Consider the following 15476-nt stretch of genomic DNA (forward strand, 5'->3'; position numbering starts at 1 on the left):
CTTTATCCTGTCTCTACTTCTCTCACCCCAACCGGTCGCAGCAGATGGCCCCGCCCCTCCCTGAGCCTGGTTCTGCTGGAGGTTTCTTCCTGTTAAAAGGGAGTTTTTCCTTCCCACTGTCACCAAAGTGCTTGCTCATATAGGGGGTCATATGATTGTTGGGGTTTTCTCTGTATCTATTATTATAGGATATACTGTACAATATAAAGCGCCTTGGGATGACTGTTGTTGTGATTTGACGCTATATAAATAAAACTGAATTGAATTGAAGTTTCTACATAAACAAATAAAGCAGCGTGTCAGTACATTATACTTTTAAGGCTTTTCCCAAGTTTGAAACCTCCTATTTACGTATGCATTCTCCACTGGCCCGAAAGGCCTCTGAAACCAGAATAAATGCGTATCGTTACTGGACACACTCCAGCTACATTGAAGAGCTTGAATTTGCACAGTGCTGTCCTTCCAGCTGAGCAAACTTCCTGTGTAGTGTAATGGCTGCAGTGCCAATAAAAACGAATCCAAACAAGCTTTATACAACATGTTCTCATCTCCAATATAAAAACACACAGTAACCTGAATGACAAAGGGCGAGCGACACGGACCAAGAAATAACAAAAAAAAAACAAATTATATGTTGACGTGTTTATTGAAGATGAAACATTTACATTAAACACAACCTATTCAGTACTGTCAGCAGTACAAAATCCATGCTTATCCTCAGGCAACAACTGTTTAACAACAGCTATGACTATAAATGATGAAAGGGTTGGTTTATGGGAGCTGTGCTGAAGGATGTGTTTGGCATAGCAGAGGTGACAAACTAAAGGAGAGCCCTGGGCGGTTTAGATGCACTTGAGGAGGTAGGAGTTGCAGTTGGCTCCTCTTCCACAGTCACAGAGCTTCCCGATGCGAGGCCCGTACTTCATGGCACACCGGTTCCCCAACCCGCACTGAGGGGAGCAGGAAGACACAGACTTGTTACTCTGAGCGAGTTTACTTATTTATCTTTGAATGTGGAAACAGCTGCAAAAAGAACTATGAGCTTTCACATCTGTCAGGGAGGATATTTATTTTTTATTCTGTTATTTGCGCACAAAAACTTCATTACTTTGCGAACAGTTATTCAATTTATTTAACAGAAAGAAGAAGATGAATCATTCTTCAGCGCTGTAATTAAATGCCATCCATTACCTCCAGCTGGGCCTGTAGGAAACAGGCTGACTTATTTTGTGTGAGGAGACAGGAGGATTGAAAGCTGTTTGCAGCTTTCCAGTTTCCCTCTCTCAGCTAATTGGAGTTGGGCAGCAGCCTTGATTAGTCTGTAATTGCACTGAATGAAAGAGTGTTGTTGGCATTCCCTTGTTATCTTTTAATTACTGGCAGGTATATTTTCCATACGCTTTAATTAAACAGCAGTGGAGTGAGGTACGCAGTACATATTAATGACTCGTCTTACAAGCCGAGACTAAATGATGTCCTTAGAGCCACGGTGCATTAATGTTAAAACTGGGGGGGGGGGGGGGGGGGAGAAAGTGACGTTACCAGTGGGATGCTTCCTCTTTTCTCAGGGGTGGAGACTTGATTATGGTTTCTGCCCAGGAGCACGTCCAGTGCCTCTAGCTGCTCGGCACAGAACAACAGAAAAAGTTTGATTTAAATAACATTCATCCACTTTTTGATACTTTTGCACATTTATTCGTGCTCAAACTTTTTAATGAAGCCGGAGGATACACAATAAAAATAAAAGTGTCAAACTAACTGTGATAGAGTGTTAACGCTACACTATGAGCTGTGTTACCCTTTCAGTCAGTTTCAAATGCTAACACTCTAACCTGAGTGTTAGCATTTGTAACACTGCACTGTCACCGTTATTCATGTTAATAACACAATTATGTTACAGAGTTACTACTAAGACTACAGCGAGATAATTTTTTGATACTGTAACTTTATTCCAGCAAACTAAAACATGTCCAGGTTCATTTGAATCATATGAATCATGAATTTATGAGTTTATATGTTTGCAGTTGAAAAAAAAATTAGACACATGACAAAGGATATAAATGCAATTAAATAGAAAGAACGCAATTTACTAAATTTCAACTGAACTCTCTGAAAAGCTGTAGGCTAAAGCTTTTGTTTATTATGCTTATCATGCTTACACATATGCTAAATGGCAAAACGTTCATAACTAACCACAGCAAAAACTTATGATGATAAACAGGCAAAACAGACAAAAGTGACCATTCTAATCACCTCTGAGTCTGACGTTATTTACAGCGTGACTATTAATATAACGAGCCGTTGTGCAGTACATGTGTTGCATAATTTAATGTAACTTTTTTTTTCTTTCTATTAAAAAAAATACTTCATCATTATTCACGGATCAAAGAAAAACATGGTTCTAATTATTGACAACGTGAGCCATCATTTTGGCCACCAGAAACCACCGAGGATCAAGTAAATCACACTTAAGTTTCACGAAAAAATAATAAAAAAAACTGTGATGTGCAGCTGCATCCCCACTGAAACCCAAAGACATACAGCAGACAGAAAAGCAGCTGATGTGACAGTTAACAGTTGCTGTCATAGGAAATCCGGGAATATTGCATAAGTCTGCAAACTTTTACTTCTGTTTCTTCTGATTGTGTTTAAGCAGCGTGGAAGTGAGAGAATCGCATGCAAATGAAATGCGCTTTATTTGGATCCTACGTGTTTATGTTGATTTGAGTATTTGTGCCTCACAAACAGTTTATACCTCACATGTAGTTTACAGCATCCGTCCAGAATTCTGAGTTTGTACTCAAAACGATATTTTCTTTTCTTAGTTATTTGGCGTCTCTCAGCTTTATCATTAAACTGCTCCCTCCCTCACTGTGGCCTTCCTCCATAAACTCACAGCTCTGCAGATACTCACCAGGTCTCTGTCTACAGCTGCTTCTTGTTTCTTCTCTCCAAAGTCTTCTGCGGAGACTTCCCGTGATGCCTGGCCGTGGCACAGGACGGACAGCAGGCCGACGAGCAGCAGCCCGCGGAGCATCCCGGAGCTATCCATGGTGCTGGTGGCGGTGAAGCGGGAGGGCGGAGGTCCCAGTGGGAGGCAGCAGATTAGAGGCTGAGGAGCACAGTGTGACTCTCCCTCCACCCTCCGGACCATGTCCCCTCTTATACCGGTTCACACAGCCCCGCCCGGGAGGCCGCTGCGAGACTACCATACCGGAAAATACTGAAGGGGAGGGGGGGCAGAAGCACGAGAAGCCCACTCTCCTCCCTCTTTTGGTTCGACCACGAGGAACTCACAAATCATGTGTAAACACACACACACACACACACACACACACACACACACACACACACACACACACACACGTTTAAATGTCTAGAAACCTCATCCCTCCAGCAGTTAGCTCACAGGTGAGATGATTACCTGCTTACTTCATTTCCTGTGTGATAAAGGAAGGAGGGATTTTCATTCTGAACGTCTTTGCCCATCAAAATAACTTTTACTGTTTTGTAGCACCGCCATGTATCACAACGAAGTTATCATTTAGCCACATAAAATTACAACCTGAATAAAATATTCATATTTTAAATATTTATTTTCATATGAATTGTGTTGTAGGGCAGGTACTTATATATAAATATATATTTTAGATTACATCAGAAAACATCACAGACAGTTGAGAGAATTACCTTCAACACCACTGTGTGTAAAACTGCCACTTCTGCATTCTTACTTCAAGTCTAACAAACACAAGTAAGAAATTCTTCCTCGGTAAGAAGAGCAGAAGCGTTTTCATGGAGCTGTGGCCTGAAACGGCTCTATGAGGTTAAACAATTTTTTTTTAAAAACTCCCTGGATCAAACTGTTATGGCTGGATTATTTCTCCTTAACTCTTTAGGCAGAGGTGAACAGTGTTACAGTTTATATCCCTGCTTCCACCCCGCAGAGGCCCTCAGTCTCCTCCCAGTCGCCTGTCTGACACACCCACTCCACCTTATCCCAGTTTCTCTACCTGCACCTCACTCATCATTCCTTTGTTTCCTGTAAACTCACCTCTCACTCTCAAACATGTTTAGTTGCCTGTCTACCAACCTGACTGCCACCCAGCAAGATCATTTTTTAAATAATAATTTGCGGAGTGCATCAGAGCAGTGACAGTACAAGAAGCAATGCAGGCCAAAAGATCCATAACCATCCATGGGATGGTTACTGTTAGAGGCTGAGAAGCAGAAGCAAAAATAAGAGCCTCTGTGTGTGTGTGTGTGTGTGTGTGTGTGTGTGTGTGTGTGTGTGTGTGTGTGAGTGAGAGAGAGAGAGAGAGAGAGAGAGTGAGAGGTTTGGGGTCAATACTATCGAGCGTTTATTTTACATTACACTGACAAAACAAAGGCTGGCTCTCTGTACTGATGATACAGGTCGGTGAGAATTACAACCCCACAAATAGCTGCAAGTCATCCTGCTGCAGATGTGACAGCCTGTTAACTGTGAATACTGTAAATGAAGCCATTACTCAGGCTGTTGGCCCCACAGGAAAGATGTGCCCCTGCAGAGTGTAGAACAACACTGATCAGACCCAAACCTTCAGCCCATTGATTTACATTTCTGCTGAGTGTGTGTGTGAGTAGAGAAACAGCTCATCCAGTGTCAGGGGGGCCTTATTGGAGCTCTGCGTCTTTTAGTAAATAGAGCTGTGTAGGTTACAACCTTAGGGCACGGTGATGCCTTACAGCAACAAGGACCTGGGTTTGAATCCACCATCTGACCCAGCACCACCCGGGACTGGCTCCAGCCGCTTTCCTACACCCTGAATGGGATAAGTGGAAAAGAAGGGATCAATTGGAGGAATATTATTTTTTGAGTGCACCATTATTACTAGTTTATTCATGTCCCACCCCCCTTTTTTTGGGGGGGGGGGGGGGGGGGGGCATAATAAAAGCTTGTTGGAACGTTTGACTGCCTTTTAAAAAAGTTGCTTCAACTCTAAACAAACAAGCTTTTTTATCCATGCTTTGATTTTTCCAGGCCCCCTTTTCCAAAGAAACTTGTCATTGCTGTCCTGGCTGATTTTGGAGAACGAAGACAAAATTGACAGTGATTTCCACGTGTGTTTAAATAAGTATCAGGAATATTTAAGTGTTTCTACAAGGAGGATGACACAAAAGCTATATTTTTGAAGAGTATTTGGCCACAGTCTTAACAAAAATTGTACCATAATGGTTGTTTTCAAGAGACATTTTGACACGTCACAGCAGGACCTGATAACACTGACAGTGGGTATAATAGTGATATTAATCAGGTGTGGGGAAGCTGTATTTATGAAATTCTTTTTTTAAATTTATTTTTTATTAACATTTTCGAATCACTATACAATACCATCAACTTCAGCTATCTTTCAGTACATATATATTTTTCTTTTTTTCTATATTTAAACAACTAAAATATCCATACAATAAGAAGAAAAGAAAAAGAAGAAAAGAAAAAGAAGCAAAACAGGAAACAACAAACAACATAAATAAAAAATACATAAGGAAAAAGAAAAAGGAAAGAAAAATAAATAAATAAATATAGGGAGTGTGTTTTTGTTTCCATTAATGTGACTAATATTTCCTCTAGTCTTCTAGTAGTTAACAAAGTCAAAATCTAAAGCAAAAGCAAAAACTGGCCTGCGTTTTCTAATGTAGTCCATCCATTTCTTCCATCGTGATACAAACAGGTCCCTCTTGTAGTTCACATCTGCTGTCATTTTCTCCATTCTGTAAATGTCCAATGTGATGTTCATCCACATGTTCATAGTTGGGCTCTCTGAAGAAAGCCATTTTTTTGTGATGGCTTTTTTGCCGGCTGCCAGTAAAATATTAAACAAGTATTTATCGTTCTTTGTCCATCCTTCTGGCATAAGTCCAAAAAATAGAGTTTTACTTTCCAAAGGTAAATATCTTCCAAATGTCTCTTGTATTGCTGCATGTATTCCCTTCCAATAAGTTTTAATAACATGACAGTCCCAGAAAATATGATAGTGATTGCATTTGTATTTCCACAATTTCTCCAGCAAGCGGGAGGGTTACCTTCATAGTGAGATTTTTGGTGAGGTGTAATAAAATATCTTATCAGGCATTTCCACCCAAATTCCCTCCAGCTCTGTGAGCTGCTACATTTCCATTGATATGCCCATATTGTTGTCCATTCTTCCTCCTTTATCTCTATTCCTCCCTCCATTTCCCATTTTGTTTTGATATACAAGGTTGAGTGTAATTTCATATTTGTTAATCCTTTATAGAGGTCACCTATAATACCTCTATTTTTATTTGAACTATATGCCCTTTTAAATACGTCTAGCAGCTGTTTACTTAATTCAGCCTTAGCTTTTATCGTTTTATTGACAAAATGCCTCATCTGTAGATATCTATAAAAATCCTGTTTCTAATGAATATTTATCTTTCATTTTATCAAAACTAATTAGTCTCCCTTCCTCCATTACCATACATAAAGCTGTTAATCCTTTATATGTCCAATCTTTGAATCTGGTGTCCAATTTATTTGGAGCAAAATGTGTGTCATATGCACACCACTTAAGAATTGCTATATCCTCTTCTAGTTTATATTCTTTTATTACTGTTTCCCAAATTTTAAAAGTCAACTTGACCCATGGATTTTCAATAGTTTTTATTAAATTTTGCAAGCTTCTGTCTGCTATAATAGCTTGTATGGGGATGGAAGTCAGACCCTCCTCAATGGCTTTCCATTGAGCATCGTATGAAGGATTACACCAGCATATCATAGGCCTTAATTGTGCTGCCCAATAATATTCCCTAAGAGAAGGTAAGCCCCACCCCCCTTTTCCTTTGTTAAATTGTAGGGTTTTAAATCTAATTCGGGGCCTAAAGGCATAAAAGAAAAACAACACAGGACATATTGGAGGAAATTAGGAAAACAAGAAATGAAATAAATGATTTGACCACATATGAAATTAAAAAAAAATTAATGTTTCTTAAACAAAGGTATTATGAGGATCAAAAGCAATGAATGTATTAGCCTGGAAACTAAAAAAGAAAATAGCAGATAATACAGTTCACAAAATCAAACATCCAGTGACAAAACTAATAAAAAATAAACCAATAGAAGTTCAGAGTGCATTTGAAACATTTTATAAGACTCTTTATGCTAATAACACAGAGAGTAGTATAGTTGAAATTAACAGTTTTTTAGATTCTCTTGATTTACCAGTACTGAATGAAGAACAGAATAAAACTTTGATTGAAGATATAACAGAAAAGGAACTAAGAATAGCAATAAGTAAAGTTAAAATAAATAAATCTCCAGGATCAGATGGATATACGTCAGAATGGTACAAGGAGCTAAAAGAAGAATTAATACCAGTGGTCGACTATCTGGATATAGGGTTAATATGAGTAAAACACAATTGCTTAAGTACAATTATATTCCATCAGAAGAAATTAAAAATAAGTATCAATTAGCATGGCAAACAGAGTACTTTAAATATCTAGGAGTCATAATACCTAAGGATCTTACAGATCTATTAGAACGAAATTATTTACCAATACAAAAAAAAATTAAGGAAGATATAGCGAGATGGAATCTAATTCCATATTTAAGTTTATATTTGAGAATAGACTCAATTAAAATTAATATTCTTCCTAAATTATTATATTTATTCCAAACATTACCAATAGAAATTAACCAGAAACAGTTTAATGAATGGGATAAAATTTTGTCAAGATACATATGGCAAGGAAAATGTATGAAATTCTTAATTCAGCATGAATATAAATATCTGTTGTTTATTGTTTGTTATCATTATTATCATCCACATAACAGAATCTATTCCTAACGGCGTCGACGACATGCTTCAGTGTATCACAATAATACATTTTAAATACAATTTTATGAAATATTTTAGAAAAAAAAATGTAAATGGTTTAACGATAAAGCTTTCATCCTTCTAAAGAAGACTGTGTGTTTGCATCGATTCCTACAAGCTGAGTCCAACTTGTGTCTGCTTTTCACCATCGTTTGATTGGAACTGTAACTCAACAAAAGCTCTGAGCTCCAGCGAGTCGTGTGTGTGTGCACCATGGGCCTCGTTTTTCAGTGAATGTATCGGCCACCGAAACTCAAAAGTCTGCTGCTGACAGCGGCCTCTCAGGGGACGCTTACTGCACTGCTGGAAAACCCCTTTAAATTTAGTAACAGAGAAAAATGAGTCAGCAGCTGACCTTGTAGTTATGCACAAAAAAGGAATTATAAGAAGGCTTGTTGTTCTGTGGTTTATTAATAAGAGTTATCGCTCTGCTCTGCACTAACGTAACACTTCTTTCATGTCTGCTCACAATAACATTTAACTAAAATTGCTCACATAAGAAGATCTTTACTTTAAGTGCCAGCTTGCGACTGATAAGTGGACTCGAATTTCCATAGAAACAGTATAACTGCAAGTTTTTTTTGTTTTTGTTTTTTTAAATCTGATAACTGTTTTAGCCAATTAGCCTGTGAGACTTTATACAAACATGTATTTTATCTTATTATATAGATAGGTAGATATGGTGGTTAGCACTGTTGCCTCACAGTAAGAAGATCCTGGTTTGAACCGTCCAGAGTCTTTTTACGTCTTTGCACATTTTAAAATCCAAACTTATTAAAACGTGACTATTATGGATCAAGCTACCCAGAAGTATTTCAGTCATTAAAATCATCTCCCCTGCAACATTAAAGTAACACACATATATAAATATATTTTAGAGTGCCTCACAATTACCACATGTTTGCACTCAAACCAAGGGTCCAAATACTTTGTGAAACAATGTGAATTCAAAGGAATGTTAAACTCTTGTGCAGTGCCACAGACGCACTCCTGCAGCCTGATAATAAAGTATTTATAACATTATACATACATAAAAAGAACAAATACATTTGTCACAAACCTAATATTTCACTGTGGTTTTTCCCTTTTGGTGAAAGACAGAAAAAGATTCTAGTGGTTGTGCACATTCGCCAACCATTTTTATCATTGTCATTCTGATTGTATTTGGTATGTTATTCTAGTTTATCTTATTTTATTCTATTGGGGGGGTTTTCTTAATTTTTGCTGCTCTTAACTTTGCACTGTCCACTTTCTGCTGTGAACAAACAAATTTCCCACGTGTGGGACTAATAAAGGTTTATCTTATCTTATTGTGTCTATTACTCCAGCTTTCTACTGTAAATACATCGTTATCCCAGTAACTGAAAGTCACAGCATCCTTTTTTTCCCCCAGTGTTTGTTGCAGATGAACACTTGGGTCAAATCCGCATTAACACATGCTGACTTATATGTACTGCCCATGATTACAGGTTGGACGGGAAGGTTCTTGGAAAATGCAACACTTTATCATGTCATTGCGATTTCCCTGGTCCCAGACGGTCCCCTGGGGTCCCCGGACCTCCGCTTGGGAACCTCCCTGCACTATCCCGCCTTCGAGTGGACGGCAGGGGGCGCTGCGCCTGCAGCTTGGCCGGCCCCAGGCTGCTAAACCGTGTTTCCTGAAACGCATACTTCAGGATTATGAAGAACACACCCAGTGACATCAGTGAGGTTTGAAGAAGAAGAAGAAAAAAAGCTCTCAACTCAAACTGTGCAGAGGAGGAACAAGAGGGCCGAAAGGTCCTGTGCGCTTTTCTTTCGGCTCTTTCTCGGCGTGTTGCTCTTTTCAAAGTTCCGTTGAGTTTGGGGACTGAAGTTGCGCTTCAACTTTTCTTCGTGACTGCAGTGGAGCGCAGAGAGTCGCGTTTCTCGACAGAGGAGGATGTCAACTTCAGAGGAGGGAGACGGGCCCCGGCCCAGATATGGCTGTAAGTTATGCGCTTCCCCCCCGTGCTCACCTTGAGATGCCAGGCAGGAAGGCTTCCTTTAACCACACACAGCCCCGGACCACAGCGGACACTGTGCTCACGCAAGACTCCTCCAAAAGTCCCGAAACAGACGTTGTATGTTAGTAGAAAGCGCTCACGGCGAGCTTGGCTCTTTATTTCTGACGGCATGATACAGCCTAATCATGACTTCCGCGTTTTAATAGCAAGGCATCGTAGAGCGGGGAAGCAGTTTCCCCGACTTTTTCCTTCTTAAATGCCGCTTTACGTCCAAGTTAGTTCGTACGTGGACGTGGGATGGGGACTGGACCTGGTGGAAACGGGACAGACGGCGATAGTCCGAAGTTTTGCGTCCTCGCACACATGAAGCGAACAACTACCAACTTAACAACCACCGCCCATAAACTCAGACCTTTTGAGGCAACGTGTGGTGATTGCACTGTGACACTTTATCCACGCAGTGTGGAAAATGTGAAGTGGTTTGCTTAGCCGATGGTGTGTCATTTATGAGTGGATACCAAACCTGGTTCCAAACAGGAGGCCGTTTCTGAAGTCTTAGCGCCCCGTATGTTCCGTTTCTGCTGAAAGCTGTTTTACCTGCTGAGGTGGTCCCTCCCCTCCTCTCGCCCCCATCCCCCTCCCATCATTATGTGGGAAAAACCCCACGGCTGTAGGGACTCATGCTCTGTGCAGGCCTCTGTGTAATCTCACGGGGAATCGCCCTGTGACTTCCTCTGCATTGTGTGGGTTACTGTTTGCCATCTCCACACACATGCATTCCCTAAAGTTACACGCACCTGTGTTCATGTGTGAAGCACAGATGACTTAAAACACGCTGGCTTTACGGGGAAGTTAGAGGCCACGCTGCTGGTTGGAAAGATTTCCATAGTTATGCAAGGAAAAAAACAAAAACTGACGAGGTGAACATTGTGTAAACGCTGTTTGTGAATAACCACACTGTGAGGCTCTTTGTGCAGCAACACAGCCATAGTTTCTTATTTCCCATGTATTCCTGCTGTTTCAAAAGCATTCCTTGTGTTTCCTGCCTCCAGCTGTACTGGATGGCGTGGAGCGGCTCACAGCCGAGGAGATGGATGAGCGGCGCCAGCAGAACATGGCCTATGAGTACCTGTGCCACCTGGAGGAAGCCAAAAGGTAAGAAAGTCACTTCATCTGCAAGTCAGCTGAGCCTGCAGAGGCAGCAGGGTTCATGAGTAAGAGCTGTGCGTCAGCTCGCAATGAGCCCCTGCACCTAGTATCAGATTATATACACAGAGAATTATGTAGAAAACTACCAGTTTCCAAAAAGCTACAGAAAACAGACCAGAGACGACTCATAAGAAGGTCAAAGTGATCGGCCTTGTTGCCTTTTTTTTTCTTTTTAAAGAATGTATGTCCAGTCTGAACTTGTTGCCAGTAAAGCTGGGCTGAAGCAACAAAAACACCCGGGACAGCATCCCAGCATCCCAGACTGGATTCAAAATCAGCATCCAGAGTCTTTCAGGGCAGGGAGCTCGTCACCTCTCTGGGAAATGCTGTGATAGTGAAGGTCAAATGATCTGTGACACATGACATCACGGCTGTAAGCATTGCTGCACGGCTGTGATGTTCAGGCCTTCAGACAATTCTACATGTAAAAAAAAAAAGAAAGAAAAGAAAAGGTGTTAATCATTTGTTGGGCTGAAGACCACTTGTGAAAACCACTTTCGCTGAACACAGTTCATCACTGTGTTCAACGAGCTCAAACCATGAAAACCATCCAGAAACAGTCTGTGGGTCCCATCCCCATTTAAATGGACTGAGGCAGAATATCAGACTGTCCTGTAATCTAACAACAAATATCAGAGAGGCTCAAACACTTTGTGTCAGTCACAGACGGAGGGGGACGGCCCAGGTTGTTATCAGTTTAAATGCCAGTGTCCACGATAGTATCAGGGTACATTAGTGCATGTGGCACGGGTGAAGTGCTTATCTGTGAAGCCACTGATAACACATTAGGATACATACGAGGGTTATGTGTGTCTTTTAGGAAAGGCCATGATTGTTTCAGTGACACTGTGCCAACCCACAGTCTGTACATATTAAAGCAGCCCGGCTCTGAAGTGAAAGAGTCTGGGTCGCCCACTGAAAACATTCAGCTCAATTTAAAACGAAGAATATTAGAACCAAACTGAGTTTAGTCGCTCTCGGTCCCCAAAACCCAGAGAATGTGGTTAAATGTTGCAACACAGTGAGAAAAATCCCACCTGTCCTCCAAATGACTGAAAAGTGTTTCTGGCTTTAAAGAAAGGGAGAAAATGTCTTATCTGCGGCAGAACTCGTTCATGGCTTGTACGGCGGTGTCATCGTTTTCATTTCTGGCTAATCTGCCATCTGTTAACGCTTTATCGCTCACGACAGGCAGGCTGCACTTATTTAGTAATTTTGGCTCAAAATGTTTGAGGAGTTATGGTGATGTGAAGCATGCACGGGAAAATCTGAATAGCCAGAGCAAGTCACTGATTTGGTTCCTAATTCAACTGTATGTCTGCCCTCATGTAACCTGTGAGTATGAGATGTAACATTTGCTAGAAAGAAAGCAGGAGTCTATTTATTGACTGAAGCGTATCACAGCTTGACTGTTGCGTGCAGTGGAGACGTGTCATCGTTTAATCTCAACCTGTGCTGAAGTTACAGTTTGGAGAGAACAAGCAGCTTGGAAGTGACGTCTCTGAACGGCGGTGGTTTTGGTGCTGACTGCGTAACAGCGCATCGCAATCCAATGTGATCCTTTCAGTGACTCTTTGATCTGACGGGTAAAACGTTTAGCTTTGGAGAACACTTGCTTTTTCTTAGGTGGATGTCATGTGTGGTACTCCACTCAGTGACCAGCGTTGAAATGTTGGTAGAAGTTCTAATGATCTGTATGCTAACAAGCCCTACTGTCAAACATGTAGTGATGCTGGAGGTCTGTGGTTTCACTGGAGTAAAAGCCACAGGCGTACTCTGTTTACTTCTTTTCTTTGCTGTGTTGTCTGAGCAACACCCTGTGACCCCAACAGAAAGTCTCTATGAGGACCCTTGCAGTATGACTGGATACCTCAGTCGTCAGGGTGAGCGTACTTGAACATTAATTGCTAAATGCAGATCATCACACTTGAAAAGGTTCAAGCAGCCACGCCTCGTAACTTTATGTTGAGCCGACTTCTTGTTTTGGGGGTGATTTCGTTAGTACATTCATGACGAAATAGGTGAGGTCTGTTCTTTCTCTTAGACACACATACGTGTGTGTGTGTGTGTGTGTGTGTGTGTGTGTGAAAGGTGGCGGTTGCCCGAGCTTGTCAGCAGCCACGTATGTTTGCTTTCAGTGTGTGTGGAGTCAGCGCGGGCTCATGGGTTCAAAAGAGGAAGGATTGTGTTAGACAGGAAGTGACTCAGTCCCTGTTGATTTTAATATCTCCCACTGTTGCCACAGAAACCCACAGTTGTCATAGCAACAGGTTCCGGTGTGAGTGGAGCCGGGTTGCTGCGAGGCTGCGTGCGCTCTGATTCTGTGTGATTGTACTTCTGCAGTGAAGGTATGTGTTGCCCCTCGTCCCTCACCGGCTCACACGGGCAGGCATCAGGAAATCCTTGGAATGATTTCGGAGTATCGGACATTTCTGCTTCAGTTGGGCAGCTTTTTTTTTTTTTTTTTTTACCCCTGAAATGCTTTCTAGGATTTGTAAATTTGGTAAATCAGGACACTTGAGAGGAAAAGAGCACATTTTAGGTGAGCAAAGCACTAAGTATGAAATGTGGGGTCACATGAGTTTCCTGTGTTTTTCACACTGCGTTGCTGGAAGAAAGCATATGTGAGACCATATTGGTAAATTCGATATTTAGCTAAGTTCTTGCCTTAGTTTGGGAACCTAAACTTCTTCAATTTGTCGGCATTAATATGCTAATAATATAAAATCACACCATTCAACATGTGACACTTGTTCATTTTTCTTACACATTTGCTGTGAACTACAAGACTTCACTCTGATGGCACAGCCTGCTGATCGCACAGATTGTCACAGAGCTGTCATTACACAGTTCAGAATGGACCCGATTATATAAATATAAAAATATGCCACAGCGTGCTGCTTTTTGGTTGGGATTGTCAGTCTGAAGGAATCAAGGGACGTTACATCAGTCTTTGAGAGGGGGGGCTTTTGGACGAGGACGAGCCCTGAAAGCCCTGCAGCTGTGTTCTCTGCGCTTCCATCCACATGCACTTCATCAATGTAGTTGGCTGAAAGAGTTCACAAATGCTGCTGGTGGTAAGTGAAGACTAAAACCAGATGCTGCTACTACAACTTTCTCCCACGAGGACTCAAAACTCCCTCAGGAAAATGAGTGAAAATCACTGTCGGATTGTAAAAGAAGGAAAATATTAGACACTGTTCAGCTGGATGCTAAACGATGTGCTCACTGCCCCGATCCCGGAGGAAGCAGACAGTCTTCCTGGTCAGGCAGCTCAGCAATTCCCAAGAGCTCAGTGTGATGCAGGCATGTCTGATACACACAGTGGCCTGGAGAAGCGTTTGGGCCTGTAATTATGGGCCACGTTTCTGTGCGTCAACATGAAACTGACTCTGATATAAAACTGGAGAAGGACTGTATGACGGCAGTCATTACTAATCTTTGAAATTACCATTAGTAATAAACTTCTTATCATAAAATGAAAGTTACAAACTGACCTCTACCAGCTGAATGAAAGTGGAGCTTTTAACCAGCACAGCCTCCCAGTTGGCATCGAGGAGCAGGTGCTGCAAAGACACGCCTGCCTGTGTCTGTTTGAATAGCGGTTACGTTACGTTGGCTTCGACTCATTAACACAGGACTTTTTGTCTCACTGTGAGCTCCAAGATCATTCCAACTGTTTCACTACCCATCCTGCATTGCAACAATGGCCTATGAGTGTGAAAATATATTTCAATATTTTGAAATCTTTAATATTATTTTGAAATCAGATTTCAATTTCTGATGTTGATGTTACTGTAATAGTGAGGTAGCAATCATCAAATGTAAAAGCCTCATCAATTATAGTGACCACAGTGATCCTGACTGATGCTCATTTCTGCTGTAAGCTCCTTTTACTTGGGAGCGTTTGGGAATTGACTCGTTTCTAGAACAGCCTCAAGTGGCCATTGCAGGTACTGCAGCTGTTAGCACTTGTGTCTTGGCTTCATATCTCAGGCCTGAAGGTGGCGTTGGGCAGGACGCCCTGTTTTCTTAAAATTAACAAACATGATTTTTCAACATTTCTCTGGTTTGTGAATATCAGACAAACCTGGAGGAAAGGATTCAGTAACGTGTGTGTCTGTGTGTGTCTGTGTGTGCGTGCGGTCCTGGATAAACCAGTCTGGGTTATTTCCCGTCTTCACATTCGTTTCTACCAGACTTAATCCAACTGCCCCACTAGCTGATCACAGCTTTGTTTCAAGGGAAGTCTACGGTGTTTGATGAAGACACAATTCCTCTGTTGATTTAAATAGTCTGTTGCCAGTAGCAGCACAGTATTTGCTCTTGACCTCTACAAGAACGACTCCTCTGAGTGACGGCGTCCCAGGCCGTTGGTGGCAGGAATCTGTTACAGTTGTTA

General features: G+C 41.4%; 2 protein-coding genes across 2 annotated transcripts in view; one reads left to right on the forward strand and one right to left on the reverse strand.

Annotated features, from left to right (window-relative positions):
- Positions 1 to 627: 627 nt before the first annotated feature.
- Positions 628 to 3246, reverse strand: cartl (cocaine- and amphetamine-regulated transcript-like). The gene is made up of 3 exons (XM_040002857.1): positions 2915 to 3246; positions 1543 to 1620; positions 628 to 950 (listed from the first exon to the last, which is right to left on the reverse strand). The coding sequence occupies exons 1-3, from the start codon at positions 3152 to 3154 to the stop codon at positions 843 to 845; spliced, it is 426 nt and encodes a 141-aa protein (XP_039858791.1). The 5' UTR covers positions 3155 to 3246; the 3' UTR covers positions 628 to 842.
- Positions 3247 to 9562: 6316 nt separating this feature from the next.
- iqgap1 (IQ motif containing GTPase activating protein 1) overlaps positions 9563 to 15476 on the forward strand; it is a 42812-nt gene continuing 36898 nt past the window's right edge. Inside the window, exons 1-2 of the mRNA XM_040002815.1 lie at positions 9563 to 9847; positions 10918 to 11020. Coding sequence (XP_039858749.1) covers positions 9802 to 9847; positions 10918 to 11020 — 149 coding nt within the window. The 5' untranslated portion in view covers positions 9563 to 9801. The remainder of the gene's footprint in view (positions 9848 to 10917; positions 11021 to 15476) is intronic.

The sequence above is a fragment of the Simochromis diagramma genome, unplaced genomic scaffold (assembly GCF_900408965.1).
Source record: "Simochromis diagramma unplaced genomic scaffold, fSimDia1.1 OVJJ01000457.1, whole genome shotgun sequence".
NCBI lineage: Eukaryota > Metazoa > Chordata > Actinopteri > Cichliformes > Cichlidae > Simochromis > Simochromis diagramma.

Excerpts from the sequence above, each read along its gene's own strand:
- cartl (XM_040002857.1), bottom strand. The coding sequence starts at position 3,154 with ATGGTCCGGAGGGTGGAGGGAGAGTCACACTGTGCTCCTCAGCCTCTA. Across the intron at positions 1,621-2,914 it reads CAGCTGTAGACAGAGACCTG|CTAGAGGCACTGGACGTGCT; the intron begins GTGAGTATCTGC and ends TGTGCCGAGCAG. Across the intron at positions 951-1,542 it reads AAAGAGGAAGCATCCCACTG|TGCGGGTTGGGGAACCGGTG; the intron begins GTAACGTCACTT and ends TGCTCCCCTCAG.